Source organism: Mesoplodon densirostris, chromosome 8, assembly GCF_025265405.1.
Source record: "Mesoplodon densirostris isolate mMesDen1 chromosome 8, mMesDen1 primary haplotype, whole genome shotgun sequence".
NCBI lineage: Eukaryota > Metazoa > Chordata > Mammalia > Artiodactyla > Ziphiidae > Mesoplodon > Mesoplodon densirostris.
The window spans coordinates 41232473-41248547 of NC_082668.1; the positions used below are offsets into that span (position 1 = coordinate 41232473).

General features: G+C 36.8%; 1 protein-coding gene across 1 annotated transcript in view; it reads left to right on the forward strand.

Annotated features, from left to right (window-relative positions):
• Window positions 1–16075, forward strand: part of DNAH7 (dynein axonemal heavy chain 7) — a 243777-nt gene that overhangs the window by 42976 nt on the left and 184726 nt on the right. The window contains exons 10-14 of the mRNA XM_060105782.1: window positions 6164–6347; window positions 6992–7171; window positions 12035–12307; window positions 13068–13195; window positions 15487–15565. Coding sequence (XP_059961765.1) covers window positions 6164–6347; window positions 6992–7171; window positions 12035–12307; window positions 13068–13195; window positions 15487–15565 — 844 coding nt within the window. The remainder of the gene's footprint in view (window positions 1–6163; window positions 6348–6991; window positions 7172–12034; window positions 12308–13067; window positions 13196–15486; window positions 15566–16075) is intronic.

Below are 16075 nucleotides of genomic sequence, written 5' to 3' on the forward strand. Positions count from 1 at the left end.
GCAGAATATATTAATACCACATTTTGCTTATCTATTCATCAGTGTGGGTTGTTTCTACTTTTTGGCTATTATGGATAATGCTTCCATGAGCATTTGTTTTGCGTAAACATTTGTTTTCAGTTCTCTTCGTTGTATACCTAGGAGTGGAATTGCTGGGTTATATGATAACTATATTTAACTTTTTGAGGAGCTGCCATGATGTTTTCCAAAGGGTTTGGAAGATTTAAATGCCTAACAGCAGTGTATTCCTACCATTCAATTTCTCTACATCCTTGCCAGTATTTGTCATTGTCCTTCTTTTTAATTATAGCCATCCTAGTGGATGTGAAGTGCTATCTCATTGTGATTTTGATTTGTATTTCCCCAATGACTAATGATGTTGAGATTTTTTTTTCACATGTCTATTGTCCATTTATTTATCTTTTTGGATAAATATCCAAATCATTGCTCATTTTGTATTCAGTTATGTCTTTTTATTTTTGAGTTGTAAGAGTTCTTTATACAGTCATCCCTTAGTATCCATGGGGGATTGATTCCAAGAAACACCCCCTCCCCCACAGCAGATACCAAAATCCACGGATGCTCAAGTCCCTTATATAATATGGCATAGTATTTGCATATAACCTACACATATCCTCCAAATTATCTCAGATTACTTATAATACCTAATACAATATAAATGCTATGTAAGTAGTTGTAAATACAGTATAAATGCTATGTAAATAGTTGCTGGCACATGGAGAATTCAAGTTTTGCTTTCTGGGACTTTCAGGAGTTTTTTCCTGATATTTTCAATCTGTAGTTGGTTGAGTCCACGGATGTGGAACCCATGGATACAGAGGGCTGACTATATATTCTGAGTACTTTAGTAGACCCTCATCAGTTATGATTTTCAAATATTTCTCCTATTATGAGGTTTGTCCTTTCACTTTCTTGATAATGTTATTTGAAGCACAGATTTGTTTGTTTGTTTTTGTGGTACGCGGGCCTCTCACTGTTGTGGCCTCTCCACTTGTGGAGCACGGGCTCTAGACGCACAGGCTCAGCGGCCATGGCTCACGGGCCCAGCCACTCCACGGCACGTGGGATCCTCCTGGACTGGGGCATGAACCCGCGTCCCCTGCATCAGCAGGCGAACTCTCAACCACTGCGTTATCAGGGAAGCCCAAGCACAAATATTTTTAATTTTGATGAAGTCTAACTATTTTTTGTATATTGATTTTATATCCTGCTACTAAACTTGTTTATTGGCTCAAATAGTTTGTGTGTACATATGTATTCTATGTAAGATTGTGTCATCTGTAAACAGAACTTGTTCTAATTCTTCATTTCCTACCTGCATGTTTTTGTTTTTTTTTTTCTTTTCCTTGCCTAATCGCTCTGGTTAGAACCTCCAATGCAATGTTGAATGGAAGTGGCAAGAGTGGACATCCTTATTTTCTCCCGGATGTCAGGGGAAAGGCTTTCAGTCTTCCTCTGACATTAAGTTAGCTGTGTTGGTGCCCTTTATCAGGTTGAGGAATTTCCCTTTACTTTTTAGTTTCTTAATTGTTTTTATTATGAAATAATGTAGAGTTGCCAAATGCTTTTCCTGTGTCTATTGAGATGATAGTTTTTTCTGTTACTCTGCTAATATGGTATATTACCATTGGTTTAATATATTGAGGCAACCTTGCATTCCACTTGGTCATGGAGTATAATCCTTTTTATATGCTGCTAAATTCAGTTTGTATTTTGTTGAGGATTTTTGTGTCTATATTTATCAAGGGTATTGATCTGTAGTTTTCTTCTTCTTGTGATATCTTTGTCTTGTTTTAGTATTATGATAATACTGTCCTCATGGAATTAGTTAGGAAGTATTCCTTTCTCTTTTTCTTTTTGGAAGGCTTTGTGAAGGATTGGTGTTAATTCTTCTTTAAACATTTGGTGTAGAACTCACCAGTGAAGCCACCTATTCCTGGATCCTGGCCTTTTAATTTTCTTAGAATTTTTTGATAATTAATGTATTTACTTGTAATAAGTCTATTCATGTTTTCTGTTTCTTCTTGAGTCAGTTTTGATAGGTTGTGTCTTTCTAGGAATTTGCTAGGTTATCTAATTTGTTGGCATAGAGTTGTTTATTATGTTCCCTTTATTTCTATAAGGTCAATATTAATGTCTCCTTTTTTTCATTTCTAATTTTAACAATTTGAGTCTTCACTCTTTTTTTCTTGGTCAGTCTAGCTATAGGTTTGTCAATTTTGCTGATCTTATCAAAGAACCAGCTTTTGGCTTTGCTGATTTTCTCTTTTTCTATTCTTTATTTTGTTTGTTTCCACTCAGATCTCTATTTCTTCCTTCTCCTTGTTTTGAATTTAGTATTCTCTCTTTTTCTGACTTCTAGTAAAGTTTAGACTATTGGATTAAGATCTTTTAAATATATTTTAATGTGTTTACAGGTCTAAAGTCTGACCACTACTCTTCTGTATCCCATGAATTTTGATATATGGTGTTTTCATTTTCATTCATCTCAAATTATTTTCTAATTTCCCTTTTTTTTTTTTAACTCATTGCCTGTTTAGGACTATGTTGTTTAATTTCTGCATATTTCTGAATTTCCACAGTGTCCTTCTGTTACTGCTTTTCTAATTTTGTATGATTTTCATCATTTTATATTTACTGAGACTTTTATGGCCACCAAGTATTCTTGATCCTCTCTCAGAAGCATCTTCCATGTGTACTCCTTTCTGTCAATTCCCACTGCTACTACCCTTGGCAGGCCCTGTTATCCTCCCATATAGCCTACAAACCACTGCCAGGTGAATCTTAAAACATCCCCTAGTTCAGTGCCTTCCATTTGTTGACAAAATAAATCCACAATTCTTAACCTGCCTTTTAAGGTCTTCTGCAACCTGGACCTAACCTATCTTTTCTATTCTCAGTTCTGAAAAAACTTTCACCTTGGGCCATGCCTGTAGGAATAGTCACATTAAATTAAAAATGGCATGACTTCTAAGATTAGCCTATAACCATACCTTACCATTGTTAAATATCTATCCAATTGGTAAATCTGTAGACTCTTTGTTCTCCTTTTTAACCAATTGTTGGTTTTTAAAATAGTTACTCCTTGTTTGTTTCCATCTGTGAGATGGGAATTCTAGGAAAATTTGAAAGTTGCTCAGTTGCTCCCCACTTAAACTCTGTGACTCTTAGCATTGTCATCTTTGCAGACATAATTATATCAGATTTAATCAGAGGTTAAAGGGATTAGAACAGAATAAGAACCTCTTGGATACTATTAGCAAAATTTTATGTTTTATACACATATTTATAAAAACTTTACACAGCAAAAGCAACCATCAGCAAAATGTAAAGGCAGATTACTGAATGGGAGAAAATGTTTGTGACTAATATACATCTAATGAGTAGTTAATATCCAAAATATATAAAGAACTCGTACAATGTGATAGCAAAAAACAATTAGATTAAAAATGGTCAGAAGATCTGAATAGACATTTTTCCAAAGAAGACATACAGATAAATAACAGGTACCTGAAAAGATGCCCAACATCACTAATTATCAGGGGAATGCAAATCAAAACCACAGCGAGATATCACTTCACACTTGTTAGAATGACTATTACCAAAAAGACAAGAAGTAACAAGTGTTGGTGAGGAGGTGGGGAAAAGTGAACTCTCGTGCACTGTTGCTGAAAATGTAAATTGGTGCAGCCACTGTGGAAAACAGTATGGAAGTTCCTAAAAACTTTAAAAATAGAACTACCGTATGATCCAGCAAGTCCACTTCTGGGTGTTTACTTGAAGAAAAGGAAAACACTAATTTGAAAAGATATGTACACCTCCATGTTCATTGGAGCATTATTTACAATAGCCAAGACATGGAAGCAACCTAAATGTTCATCGATTGATGAATGGATAAAGAAGATGTTGCAACAGCATGGATGGGCTGTGGAGATATTATGCTAAGTGAAATATGTCAGAGAAAGACAAATACCATATGGTCTCACTTGTATGCAAAACCTAAAACAACAACAACAAAAACCAGGCTCATAGATGCAGAGGGCAGATTCGTGGTTGCTAAAGGAAGGGAGTAAGGGGTGGATGAAATGGTTGAAGAGGGTTAAAAGGTACAAATTTATACTTATAATATAAATAACCCATGGAGATGTGGTACACAGCATGGTGACTACAGTTAACAATACTGTGTTGTGTGTTTTAAAGTTTCTAGAAGAGTAGATCTTAAAAGTTCTCATCCCAAGAAGAACAAAATTTTAATTATGGTGACCAGTGTTAACTAAGCTAATTGTGATCATTTTGCAACACATACAAATATTCAGTCGTCATGTTGTACACCTGAAACTAATATAATGTTATATCAGTTATACCTCAATAAAACAAATTATGCCTCATGCTATTTACAGCACACAATGCAGCTCATTCCTGGAGAAGCCCCTCTGTGTATTTCAGTGTCCAGACCAAATGACCCTTATTCCATGAAATCTTTACTGTTACCTCATCAAAAGTGATCTGTTCCTTCTTAATGCCTCTGACACTTTGTTCTCTTATTTTTCCTTTTATAATATATATTTATGTGTGTGCATTTTCCCCTCCACTCACCTATAAGTACTTTGAGGACTGAGTAATATTTAGTACCTCAAATGTTTTGTACATAATAGGAAACCCTGTAAGTATTTTTGAGACAATGATTGAATGAATAATTTTTTTCAATGTATTTTCTGTTCTTTGTCCTTTTTCCAGTCTTACAGCCCTGGACTTATTCTATCTCTTGCCTGGACTATTGGAGATTTCTCAATCCCCTTCATTAATCTGGCATTGCCCTTCTCTACTTAGTATTTGCTACTTGTCCTCCTTTGTCCTTTTACCTATTGCTTTAACAGCGATGCCCCGCTGAAGAAGGATCTGCTGTGTATTCACAGAGTGTGAGCCTGTCCCAGGTTCTTGTGTTTAGCTCCCAAGTTCTGCAAAAGTCCTCACAGACTTCCCCCCACTTATTTTTTCCTATTTTCTAGTGTATTAGCTCCATTATAGACAGTGAAATGATCAGATGTATTAGCCCTACCTCTCCCACCTATTTTTCTTAGTCTATTCTACTTCAGATCCTTTTCTCAGGGTCTTCCTCATTTCATTTTTATCTATTCTTCAGTGAAATTTGCCATCTTCACTATAGAACCCTTCTCTATTACTGAAATAGAAAATTATGTCTCTATTCTTTGATTTCAAAGCTGTTTTTCTGCCATGACACCTTGCCTTCATTATTATGAGAGAGAAGGGATCATGTCATATCTTTTCATATCTCCCATGACACTGTCCCTAGCACACAGTAGGCACTAAACACATATTTGTTAAAGTGGTGAATACATACATTTAAAACTTTGATCTCTCTTGGAGCATTCAGGCAACTCCTGAACTTATACTGACTCCTTGTTTTTAAAAATTTATTATCTCTTATGAAAGAGGTACAAATATTTCTTAATTTTAGTGTTGGACAGTGGTTTTGGAAACTGAAAACTTCACTTGTTATCATCATAATGTATCTGTATATGAATTTCACTGTTTTCCTTTTATTACAAGGATACATATACATTTGAAACTTGTTTTAAATCAGTCACTCTTTCAGGATTTCTCATTAAGGAGGATAAAAAAAATAATATACTTGATTTTGTTGTTTTGTGTCTTGTTTTCAACTATCGTTGTGAAATAGATGGAATAGCATAAATTACCAAGTGGGCTGAGCCAAATAACCCTCCCTTGATTTAATGTTATTCACATTTTAGCTTTGAACTGACAAATCCATTCCCTGAAGAGCAATTTCAGAGACTGGGGAGGAGTATCTTGTAATATCCAACAAAGTTAATTGTCATATTATTCAAAAAGTGCAGGAATCATGGTTCCAGGAGTTCGATTTACCTTTTTATCACAGCATCATGTCGTTGAGCCATTTTCCATTGGCTATGATTAAAATTTCTTTTCCCAGGAGGAGTGAAATATGCTAGCGCTTACATTTCAGAGAGTGGGTAATGTGACTTGGCAATATACCTCTCTATAAAGACCTTTAGATGTTCAGAAGTTACCGTTAATGCTTAATGTAAGAGGAGTAATTCACTGAAAATATTAACTTTTAAAAGTCTTTTGTTCTTTGAAGGTGGTTTCCAGAAGTGCAGAATATTTATTACCAAGGTAATAAAAAAAAGCTTTTGCCAACTGGTGACAGCAGTGCCAAGTTGGAATCTTTTTTCAGCTGTGCTGCTACACTTATGACTTTACAGCTGCAGGACCTTGCTTTGGTTTCCATGCAAGATTTCACGGACTTAATTGCACAACCCCTCGTAAGTAAGGTTCAGTTACACCAATATTCATCTACCAATTTATTTATTTTCAATTCTTTTATAGTGGATAATTATAAAATAACCTTTACCAGTGGAAGAGCAGAAAGTATATCTTTAGACCTATCACACTTACGTGTTTTTTAAAAAAAGACTTAATGTCAAGCTGCATATGTAGGATATATTATTATCATCACATTGGTGAGGTTAGTGGAAATAAATAAAAATTCCCATAATTGGGAAATTTGGGTCATGAGGGCTGGGGAAGATTTCTCCAAAGAACTCTTTTCTTTCTGGAGGAAGGTCCTGTTACAGGGTGAGTGGAGTCTGGGAATTTGAATGTTCTCCTCTTGGGCTCCTTCTTTCATGATTCTAGAGCCCCACTGCTGTGCACATCTTCCTTTTTCTGGAATCTTGACCCTATAGTTGATCTGTAGGCTCAGTGGATACTAGATACCAACAAGTCTCGCTGGGAATGGCTCTTGCCCTTTTTGGTACAGTTCCTCTTTGGCTTAACTGTCTAGGACATAAGAAGAAATGTGAGTTCTCATGTATCCTAATTGGGACCAGTACACTCCTTAGTCTACCACAATTCATATGCATATATATGTATACTTTATTATATATATATAACTTCTTTGTTGCAGGATTCTGTTAGAGCTTTTGAACATCCAGGTTTTGTCATGAGGCTGACTCTTGATAACGACTCCATTAAGTTTGAACCTGATTTCAATGACTATATAGACATCCTTCTAAATGTTTATGATGTCATGATTAATGCTGTCAGTTTTGTGCCAAGAGTTGAGGCAAAATTGTATTCCAAGTTGGTAAGTAATAAGGATATTCTGATTGCTTCAATTTGCATGATGGTATTTGCTTCAAATAACTTCTTTTAGTATAGACAGGTATCCTCTGCTTTACAGAATACAAATGGCCTAGTAACATTGGCTTATAAGGCAGTTTTGCTTTAAAAACATACTCTTTTCCCATTAGCTTCTCTTAAATACTGGTTTCTTTGACCAGTCTTCTATTGAACTCAGCTGAAAACTTTCTGAGGGGGAAGAATTAAAGTTGTGATCTGGTTTGAAGCCATCAATGAGCATTTGCTGTAGCATTCACACCATGCTGTTGACTGCTGTTATACTTTTCTAGCTCTGTAAAACTCTCCTCCAATTAGCTACCTTCCTGATACACCTTCTTCCAGGAATAGTCATGTCTCCTTACTTCCAAATCATAGATCCTACTTCCCTTCTCTCTCTGGCCAAATATTTAGCAAAGTTCTGCTGAACTACAATATTTCAACAGTAGTTATTGCAGTCTAGTATATGAAATGAGCATGTCTGAAAATTCCTTAACTTAAAAGCTTTTCAAGTTTTGTAAGTCCAAACAGTAGCTTTCTTCTTCCTTTTTCATTTTTTAAAATAGTGTATGAATATTTCATACATACAAAAGAGTACAGGAGGCTAGTGTTTAAAGTTTTAAGCAGTAATAGAGTTAACACCTTCATACCTTCAATCTAACTTAAACAATGGCTATTACCTTTAAGCTCTACCTCCCAATTGGTCTTTCCTGTTCATATCCCTATCCTTCTACCTTCTAGCAAAGGAATCACTATCTTGCACTTTGCAGTTATTTTTTAAATTAATTTTTATTGGAGTATAGTTGATTTACAATGTTGTGTTAATTTCCACTGTACAGCAAAGTGAATCAGTTATACATATACATATATCCAGTCTTTTTTAGATTCTATTCCCATATAGGTCATTACAGAGTATTGAGTGGAGTTCCCTGTGTTATACAGTAGTTTCTTATTAGTTATCTATTTTATGTATAGTAGTGTGTATATGTCAATCCCGATCTCCCAGTTTATCGCTCTTCCCTTCCCCCTTCATAACCATAAGTTTGTTTTCTGCATCTGTGACTCTATTTCTATTTTGTAGATTGGTTCATTTGTACGATTTTTTAAGATACCACACATAAGCGATATCATACGACACCTGTCTTTCTCTGTCTGACTTTACTCAGTATGGTAATCTCTAGGTCCATCCATGTAGCTGCAAATGGCATTATTTTGTTCTTTTTTATGGCTGAGTAATATTCCATTGTATATATATACCACATCTTCTTTATCCATTCCTCTATCAGTGGACATTTAGGTTGCTTCCATGTTCTGGCTATTGTAAACAGTGCTGCAGTGACCATTGGGCATTTTGTAGTTATTATTCTGAATTCTTAAACATAAACTTACTACATGTCTGTATATCTGTAAACAGTTTCTCTTTAGTTTTTCTATGTCTTTGTATAGATGGAGTCATCTTATACATAGTCCATTTTACTTAATATTGTGATTGTGACATTATTCATTTTGAGAATATTATCTTTTTCATAGAGCTTCTAATTTTTTTGTCATTTTAGTTTTATTTTCTCGGAATCCATTAACTTTTCTTTTTTTCAACTAGGCCTGGTCTTCTTTTATTTAGTTTATTTTTTTTTGCGGTTCGCAGGCCTCTCTCTGTTGTGGCCTCTCCCATTGTGGAGCACAGGCTCCGGACGCGCAGGCTCAGCGGCCATGGCTCACAGGCCCAGCTGCTACGTGGCGTGTGGGATCTTCCCAGACTGGGGCACGAACCTGTGTCCCCTGCATCGGCAGGCGGACTCTCAACCACTGCGCCACCAGGGAAGCCCAGCCTGGTCAATTTTGATAGTCTCTTGTACTTACTCATGTATTCATTACTCTTCTCTGTTTGCTGATCTGACTCCTCCTGCTCCTGGTGGTTTATTTCTGTGGGTTTTTTGTTTTGTTTTTTTTTTTTTTTGCAGTAAGCGGGCCTCTCACTGCCATGGCCAACCACTGCGCCAGGGAAGCCCCTGTTTTTTCTTTATTATTATGGGCTTATACATGTAAAAACTTTATGCAGGGAAGTCTTTGAGGCCTTGATTTGGGTTGGTTTCTCTGGATTTTGCATATTCTCTTGACATGTGCTCTGGAGGCCCCTGCAAACCCAAGACCCTTTTTTTTTTAATGATTTTTTTAAAGGGAACTTTATTTTTATTTATTTATTTGGCTGCATTGGGTCTTTGTTGCTGCGCATGGGCTTTCTTTAGTTGCAGTGAGCGGGGGCTACTCTTCGTTGCGGTGAGCGGGCTTCTCGTTGCAGTGGCTTCTCTTGTTGCGGAGCATGGGCTCTAGGCACGTGGGCTTCAGTAGTTGTGGCTTGCATGCTCAGTAGTTGTGGCTCGTGGGCACTAGAGTGCAGGCTCAGTAGTTGTGGCTCACGGGCTTAGTTGCTCCACAGCATGTAGGATCTTCCCGGACCAGGGCTTGAACCCATGTCCCCTGCATTGGCAGGTGGATTCTTAACCACTGCGCTGCCAGGGAAGCCCCCAGGACCCTTTTAAACAAAAATTCTTGCCTGAGGATTTTGTGGACGACACTGGCAGTGTGAGTGCTTACCCAAATGTGTAAGAGAACAGGCTTGTGGTTCCAAATTCTTAAGATGACCATCCTTTCTCTTCTCCACTGAAAAACAAGGCCAAAACAAGACATTTTCCTTTCTTGCCCCCTCATTTAAAGGTTCTGTCAGCTTTCAGCATTCTGAAGTTTTGTGTCCTCAGAACCCTCATTGTGAGGTTGTGTCACTTTTCATTGTTCCTGGCTTTATGTAGGGGTATCAGTTGACTTCCCACCTTACTCAGGCTTCAGGCTTTGTTTCCTGACAGCCATTCTCTCACCCATGCCGCCCAGCCCCACACATGTGCCCATCCTGCTGGAGACTCATTAAAGCAAAGCTTGGGCCACCAGGGATCAGCAGAGTCTCCAGGGCAGCTGCTCACGTCCGCATATAGTTACCTCCCGCTTCATGTATGCTCTCATGTTTGGCCCCTTAGCCTTTCCTTATTATTTTACTGCCTTAACCATGCATTATAAAAGTTATATTTGGCATTTTCCCCAGCATATTTATGTGTTTTGAACTAGGTCATTGTTTTCAAACAGGGTATCTATTCCTCATATTACCATAAATAGAAGTCTCTCAAGAAACTTACTGTTTACTTTGTTTTTTTGTTTAATTCCAGTTCACCTATTGCATCCTTTTATATTCTGTTCATACCCCGCCTTCCTCAAGAATGACTAGATGTAGCTTATGAAATAGACAGATATAACAAGTTAATAAGTTACTAGATAAAGTTTGAAGTGGAAAAAAGTATTATAATCATCTGAATGAAGACAGTTGCTATGATTTTATGCTTATAAAATATGGCTCTAAACTTCCTGGTTTCTACAGTAAAGAGGAAAATATAACAAGTTTTAGACTGCTCAGGTATTTTTTCTGGTATCAAATTTTGAGAGATAGGTCTTACCTGGGGCATTATATGTAGGGTAATGATTCTAAAACCCTATGTACCAGCATCATGTGTTGACTTTTAAAAATACAAATCCAGGGGTCCCCGCCACCCCCATTCCCTGTACCTAGAGATGTAGATTTACAATGACAGTCTGTACTCAGAAGTAGGTATACTGGTAAAATATCCCTAGGTGATTCTGGCAATCCCTCAAATTTGGAAACAAGTGATACAGAGGGTACTTGAATATTAAGGAGCTTCACATTAGATCCAACAATTTCACATTGCAGTACATAATACATATTGCTTTATCCTAAAGTTCTTTCTCAAAAAAGATGACACCAAGCATCTTCTGTGCCCTGGGGGGTGAGGTAGTGGTGGTGATCATGGGATTCACTAATGTAGTCATGAAGCATCTAGTTCTGAAAAAGTGTGATTTCCTGAAATGTCCACTAGGGGGCATAGTGGACAAATGCATCCTGGATACCTGAACAAATTACCCAGTTTTCTAAGGAATCCTTTCATATTCTCAATTTGAAAGCTGTAGAATATTCACTACTGGCAGTGATTTTTGTTTGTTACAGTTAAAAATCGCTTTTTTTGGACAACAGGTAGAGAGCATATATATTTTTTAAGTGTAACTTGGTTCAAGATAATAAACCATATATGTGCATTTACTTGTCCTCTTATTCAAAAGAGAAGGAGACAAGTTGTTGAGATTAGTTTGCTTATTTAAAATTGTTGTCTGATACATTCTTGCCCACATTATTCTAATGGTGGTAGCAGAATGCAAATTTTGCAACTAGGGATTTTAGTCTGTTCTAGTTGCTGTTCACACTGACCTCTGAAAGCTCAGAGGTCAGTGAATGAGTAAGCAATCCTTCTTTGTTCTACATACATTACTCCTCAAGGTGAAGAAGGGCTGTGACTGTGATCAAATACTGTGATCATATGACATTGAGCTGACTTATTTTTTTAAAATAATGTACGATGCAAGTGCTACCTTTTAAGCTAGCATAAACAGTTGTACAAATAAAACATGGATTTTGCTGTTTTGATTTTCCAACTCTTATTTTGTGTATGTTCTCAAGTGACTGCTCTTTCCTCCATTCAGAAAAACAAAACACTCCTAGGTAGCCTCTAAGAAAAACAAAACATATGAAACCTAGATATTTAAAATACTGCTGTGATTTGACTCTCTACAGATATAGATTAGAAAATCCGAGGGACCTTGTGAATAAAAAAAATGACAATATGGTAAGATGGGCATTTTTACAAAGCTGAATGATATGGTTACCTTAATTTAAAGTATTTTAAGTAACTCATATTGTTTTTATTCCTTTGTTTAGGAAAGTAAGTCTAAACCAACAACTTTGAAGCCAATAATTCTGAAGGAAGTTGTTGAAGCTCACAAAGAGAAGATTAAGGAGGTGGTTATGTGTGAGAGCGTGGCACCGAATGAGCACCTCAGACTCTATGACAAGTATGATTTTTTAATTAGCAAAAAAGCTGAGCAAGATGCTGATGCTTTCCTTGCAGAAAATCATAATTATGAGAAAATAATACATGAAATTCACAGATACCAAAAACTCATAGAGGATATACAGTACACATCTAGAAAGGTAAATGACCCATTTTGTACAACTGTTCTTTGTACCTAGTGATCTTTTCCTAGCTTTATTAGGATGTATTTCTAGACCATACAGTGAAAGAATTAGACTGTTATCATCATCAGAAAACTGTTTGTTGGGTCTTTTTATGTGTCAAGCATTGTGGTAAGCCCTGGCTATGCAGAGGTAGACGAAACACATAGTTCTTATGCTCAAAGAGCTGAAGGTGTACCCTATAAGCCTGACTTTTAAGTAATTTATTTTAACTTGGCCCCTCAAAAATATCAAGAACTAATTTTTTTTTTTTGCCTTGGTGTTTACAAATCCTTTGGAAAATATGGTAATTATACCAAAATGTGGTTACTTCTGTTTAGTAGGAGACTGGTAATTAAACATTTTCTTCTTTTGTCCTTTTTTATATTTTCCAAAATTACCACCATGATCATGGTGGTAATTTTTGTACAGAGCAAGTATAACATTTAAATCCTGCTATCTATGTAGCAATAACTCAATTCTCCAAAGTTTTTATATCAATTATTATCCTGAAATAGAATTGGCTTCCAAGATACACTGTTCAAGGAGATTCACCCAGAAGATAGTGGTAAAATATAAAAGAGTATTTGCAAAACCCTGCCTGCATCATATTAAAAAAAAAAAAACTCAGTTGTATTAGATCACACACACACAAATCAATATTATGGAAAAAGGTAAACTTGTGGGAATCATTTATGTCATTTCATGTTTATTAAACTTTTAATACCTAACATTGCAGACTATTCGTTTAGGAATGTTTGAAATGCGCTGTGAGGAATTAATCAGAGCTTTGGTGAAGCGAGCAGATATTATTTGTGGAAAACTTATAGCTAAAATGTTCAGAGACCATCAGGAAGTAAACACAAGGTATTTATTTAATATTATATTTTTATTTTGGGGGGTGGAGGAATTAAATAGAATCAACTGTCACTCAACTAAAGTAATGGATTAGAGCAGTGTCATAAATGATAGAAAAGATAAAGCCAAACTTATTTCAACTTGGCTCTAAGTGTTATTTTGTGATTTTTAGTATTTTTTTCACCATGAATGTGCCTTCCCAGTTGTCTGAATTAGGGTGGTATTAAAATGTGTTTGCATTTCTTTTGTACAAGTCAGGTGGACATTATCTAACTTCAGACTTTTAAGTTTGTGTAATCAATACACAAAGTGAGTTTTCACAGTGGATATACACAGTAGTTGTCAAGGATCTCAAATTTGGAACATCATTTTACTGTAATTACCCTTCAAGGCCATGGTAACACGTTACCTTAACTACAAACTCATTTGTTGTCCAATGTGGAGATTTTTAGGAAAACTGACTCATGTTAAGTAAACTTTCAGAATGCTAATTTGTGAAGCAGAATACCTGTTTAAGACAAGAAGTGTAGTTAGTTTTCTAGCACTGGTGATAGTGTGGCTCCAAAAACCTCTTTCCTGCTATCAGTTACATGGAATAAAACCCCCAAAAATAATCAGAATTTTTTATAATTATAGCGTTAGAGAAAAAGCATTAAAAAGATATTTCTTTTAGCCTGTAAGAAGCCTGGAGGGAGCTTCATTTACCTACCATATGTCAGATACAGCACTAGAGACTTGGACTGAATATGAAAAAAATTCCTGAAGGAAGTCACATTGTAGAAGGGGAAATAGGCATCCAATTCAGTAAATTACAACAGAGTGCCATAAGTTCTGTCCTGAACCACAGAAGTAGAACAGTAGAGAAGGAAGTGATTAATTTCCTTTCAGGGTGAGGTTTGGAGGAGAGGGGAAAATCAGGGAAGTCTGCAAAGAGGAAGTGATATAGGAATTCATTTTGAAGGATGAGTAGGAGTCCGCCAGGTGAATGATGTGGGTGAAAGAATTCCAGTTAGAGGAAATAATACGTAGAAGGGAGTGAGGTATGAAAATGGCATGGTGTATTCCAAGAACAAGGAGTGGGTTGTGTTGCTCTCACAGATACTGTGAGGGGGAGGCTGAAGAGGGAGGCACCACGTGGAAAAGGGCTAGGACTTGGGTGGCTTATCTGAGAAACAGAACAGTATATTCAGCTTAAAGTACCTTTTCCTCTAAAAGCACTGGAAGAATAGTGAAAATGTCTTTTACTTACAGCATTTCATGCTGAGCGAAATATTTGCTTTAATTTCATAACTATTTCCCTGCCTCTTAGCTGCCCCCAGAGCTCATGCCAGTTCTACTTTTTCCCCTTTTCTCTTAATTATGCCTCTCACCAGACGCACTGACTGTATAGAGGATATTCCAGGACTATTATAGGAACCACTAGATACAAATACCCTCAACTCCTTGCCCTTACGTGTCTCATCTCACCTCTCCACGAGCCCCTCCCTATCTGCCTCCCCACATTCTCAGAGGTCAAGAGTCTGTCAGCCACTCACTGTTCTCATCTCTACCTATGAGCTCAGCCCCCTGGCCTCCCATCCCTCTGGACCTGGCTCTACTAGTCGTCCCCTCTGTGTCTCATTTTAAATCTCTCCTTCATTGTGGCTCTGCCTCTGAAATTTACAAACACAGTCAAAACCCTCTTCTGTCCTCCAACCCTCCACTTCAACCCAGCATCATCACCATCCATTCCCTCTCCTTCACCTCACAGCCAATCTTCTTGAAGAAATTTCTGCAGATGTTATCTGAACTTCCTTAGCTCTCACTACTCTGTTTTTAAAATCCCATAGTAAGTTCATTGTTTATATTGCCCACAACCTAAATCAGTAGGAAGTATTTGCATATTACCAGAAGCTTCTGAGCACACAGGCCCATTTTAACCATGCCTTCCAAATAGACCACCTTTTTGTGCCATCTCAACTAAATCTCTGGTAGAGCCCTTAAAACTCTAGGTTGGAAATGATTGTTCATAGTCTTGCTGTCCCTACTGGATTGTGAACTGCTTGAGAACCATTATTGCATCTTACACATTTGTGCACCTCCGTCACTTATTACTGTAGTTGGGAATATAATAGATGATCATTAAATGTGTATTGAATGAATGAGTAAATGAGCACAAATTTGCTTTTAATTAATTAGATGTCATATAGGTAAGATAATCTGACTGTATTTTTCATGAAATAGAACATTAAAATAGTACACAGGAATATATTTAGGAATAAAATTTAATTATAGAAGATGGGTTTTGTCTGGTGTTTCAGATTATGTGAGGAATTTGAGAAGATATCTGAAAAAGCTCTTAGCACTCCTCCAAATACAGCAGAACTGATGGAAATGAAGGTATTGTTTATAAGCTCTGTATAGTCATGTGTGTAAGTAAATTGTTTTTCTTTTTTTCCCCCCAGCTTTTATAATTATTGACATGACAATACAATAACAAATCGCTCCAAAAGTTAAAACAGAGGCTTAAAATAGTAAGTTACACACACACACACACATACATACACAGAGCTCATGAGTGTGAAGTTTGGTGATTCAGGCTGGACACTCCTCCTAGATGGTTCTTCTGGACTCAATCAGATCAGCTAGTTCTCAGCTGGGTTGGCTAGTGTAATTATCTTCAGCAGCTTGACTCTGCTCTGCTTGTCTCTCAAACTTCAACAGGCTCACCTGGGCATGTTTTTATGGTGTGGTAGAGACACAGAAGCAAGCCCAATTGTACAAATGCTTTTCAAGTTTCTGCTTGTGTCACATTAGCGAATAGCCTGTTAACCAAAATGGCCACAGAGCCAGTGAGAGGACACTACAAGGACAGACAGTGGGAGAGGTGAAGTATTGGAGTTATTAATG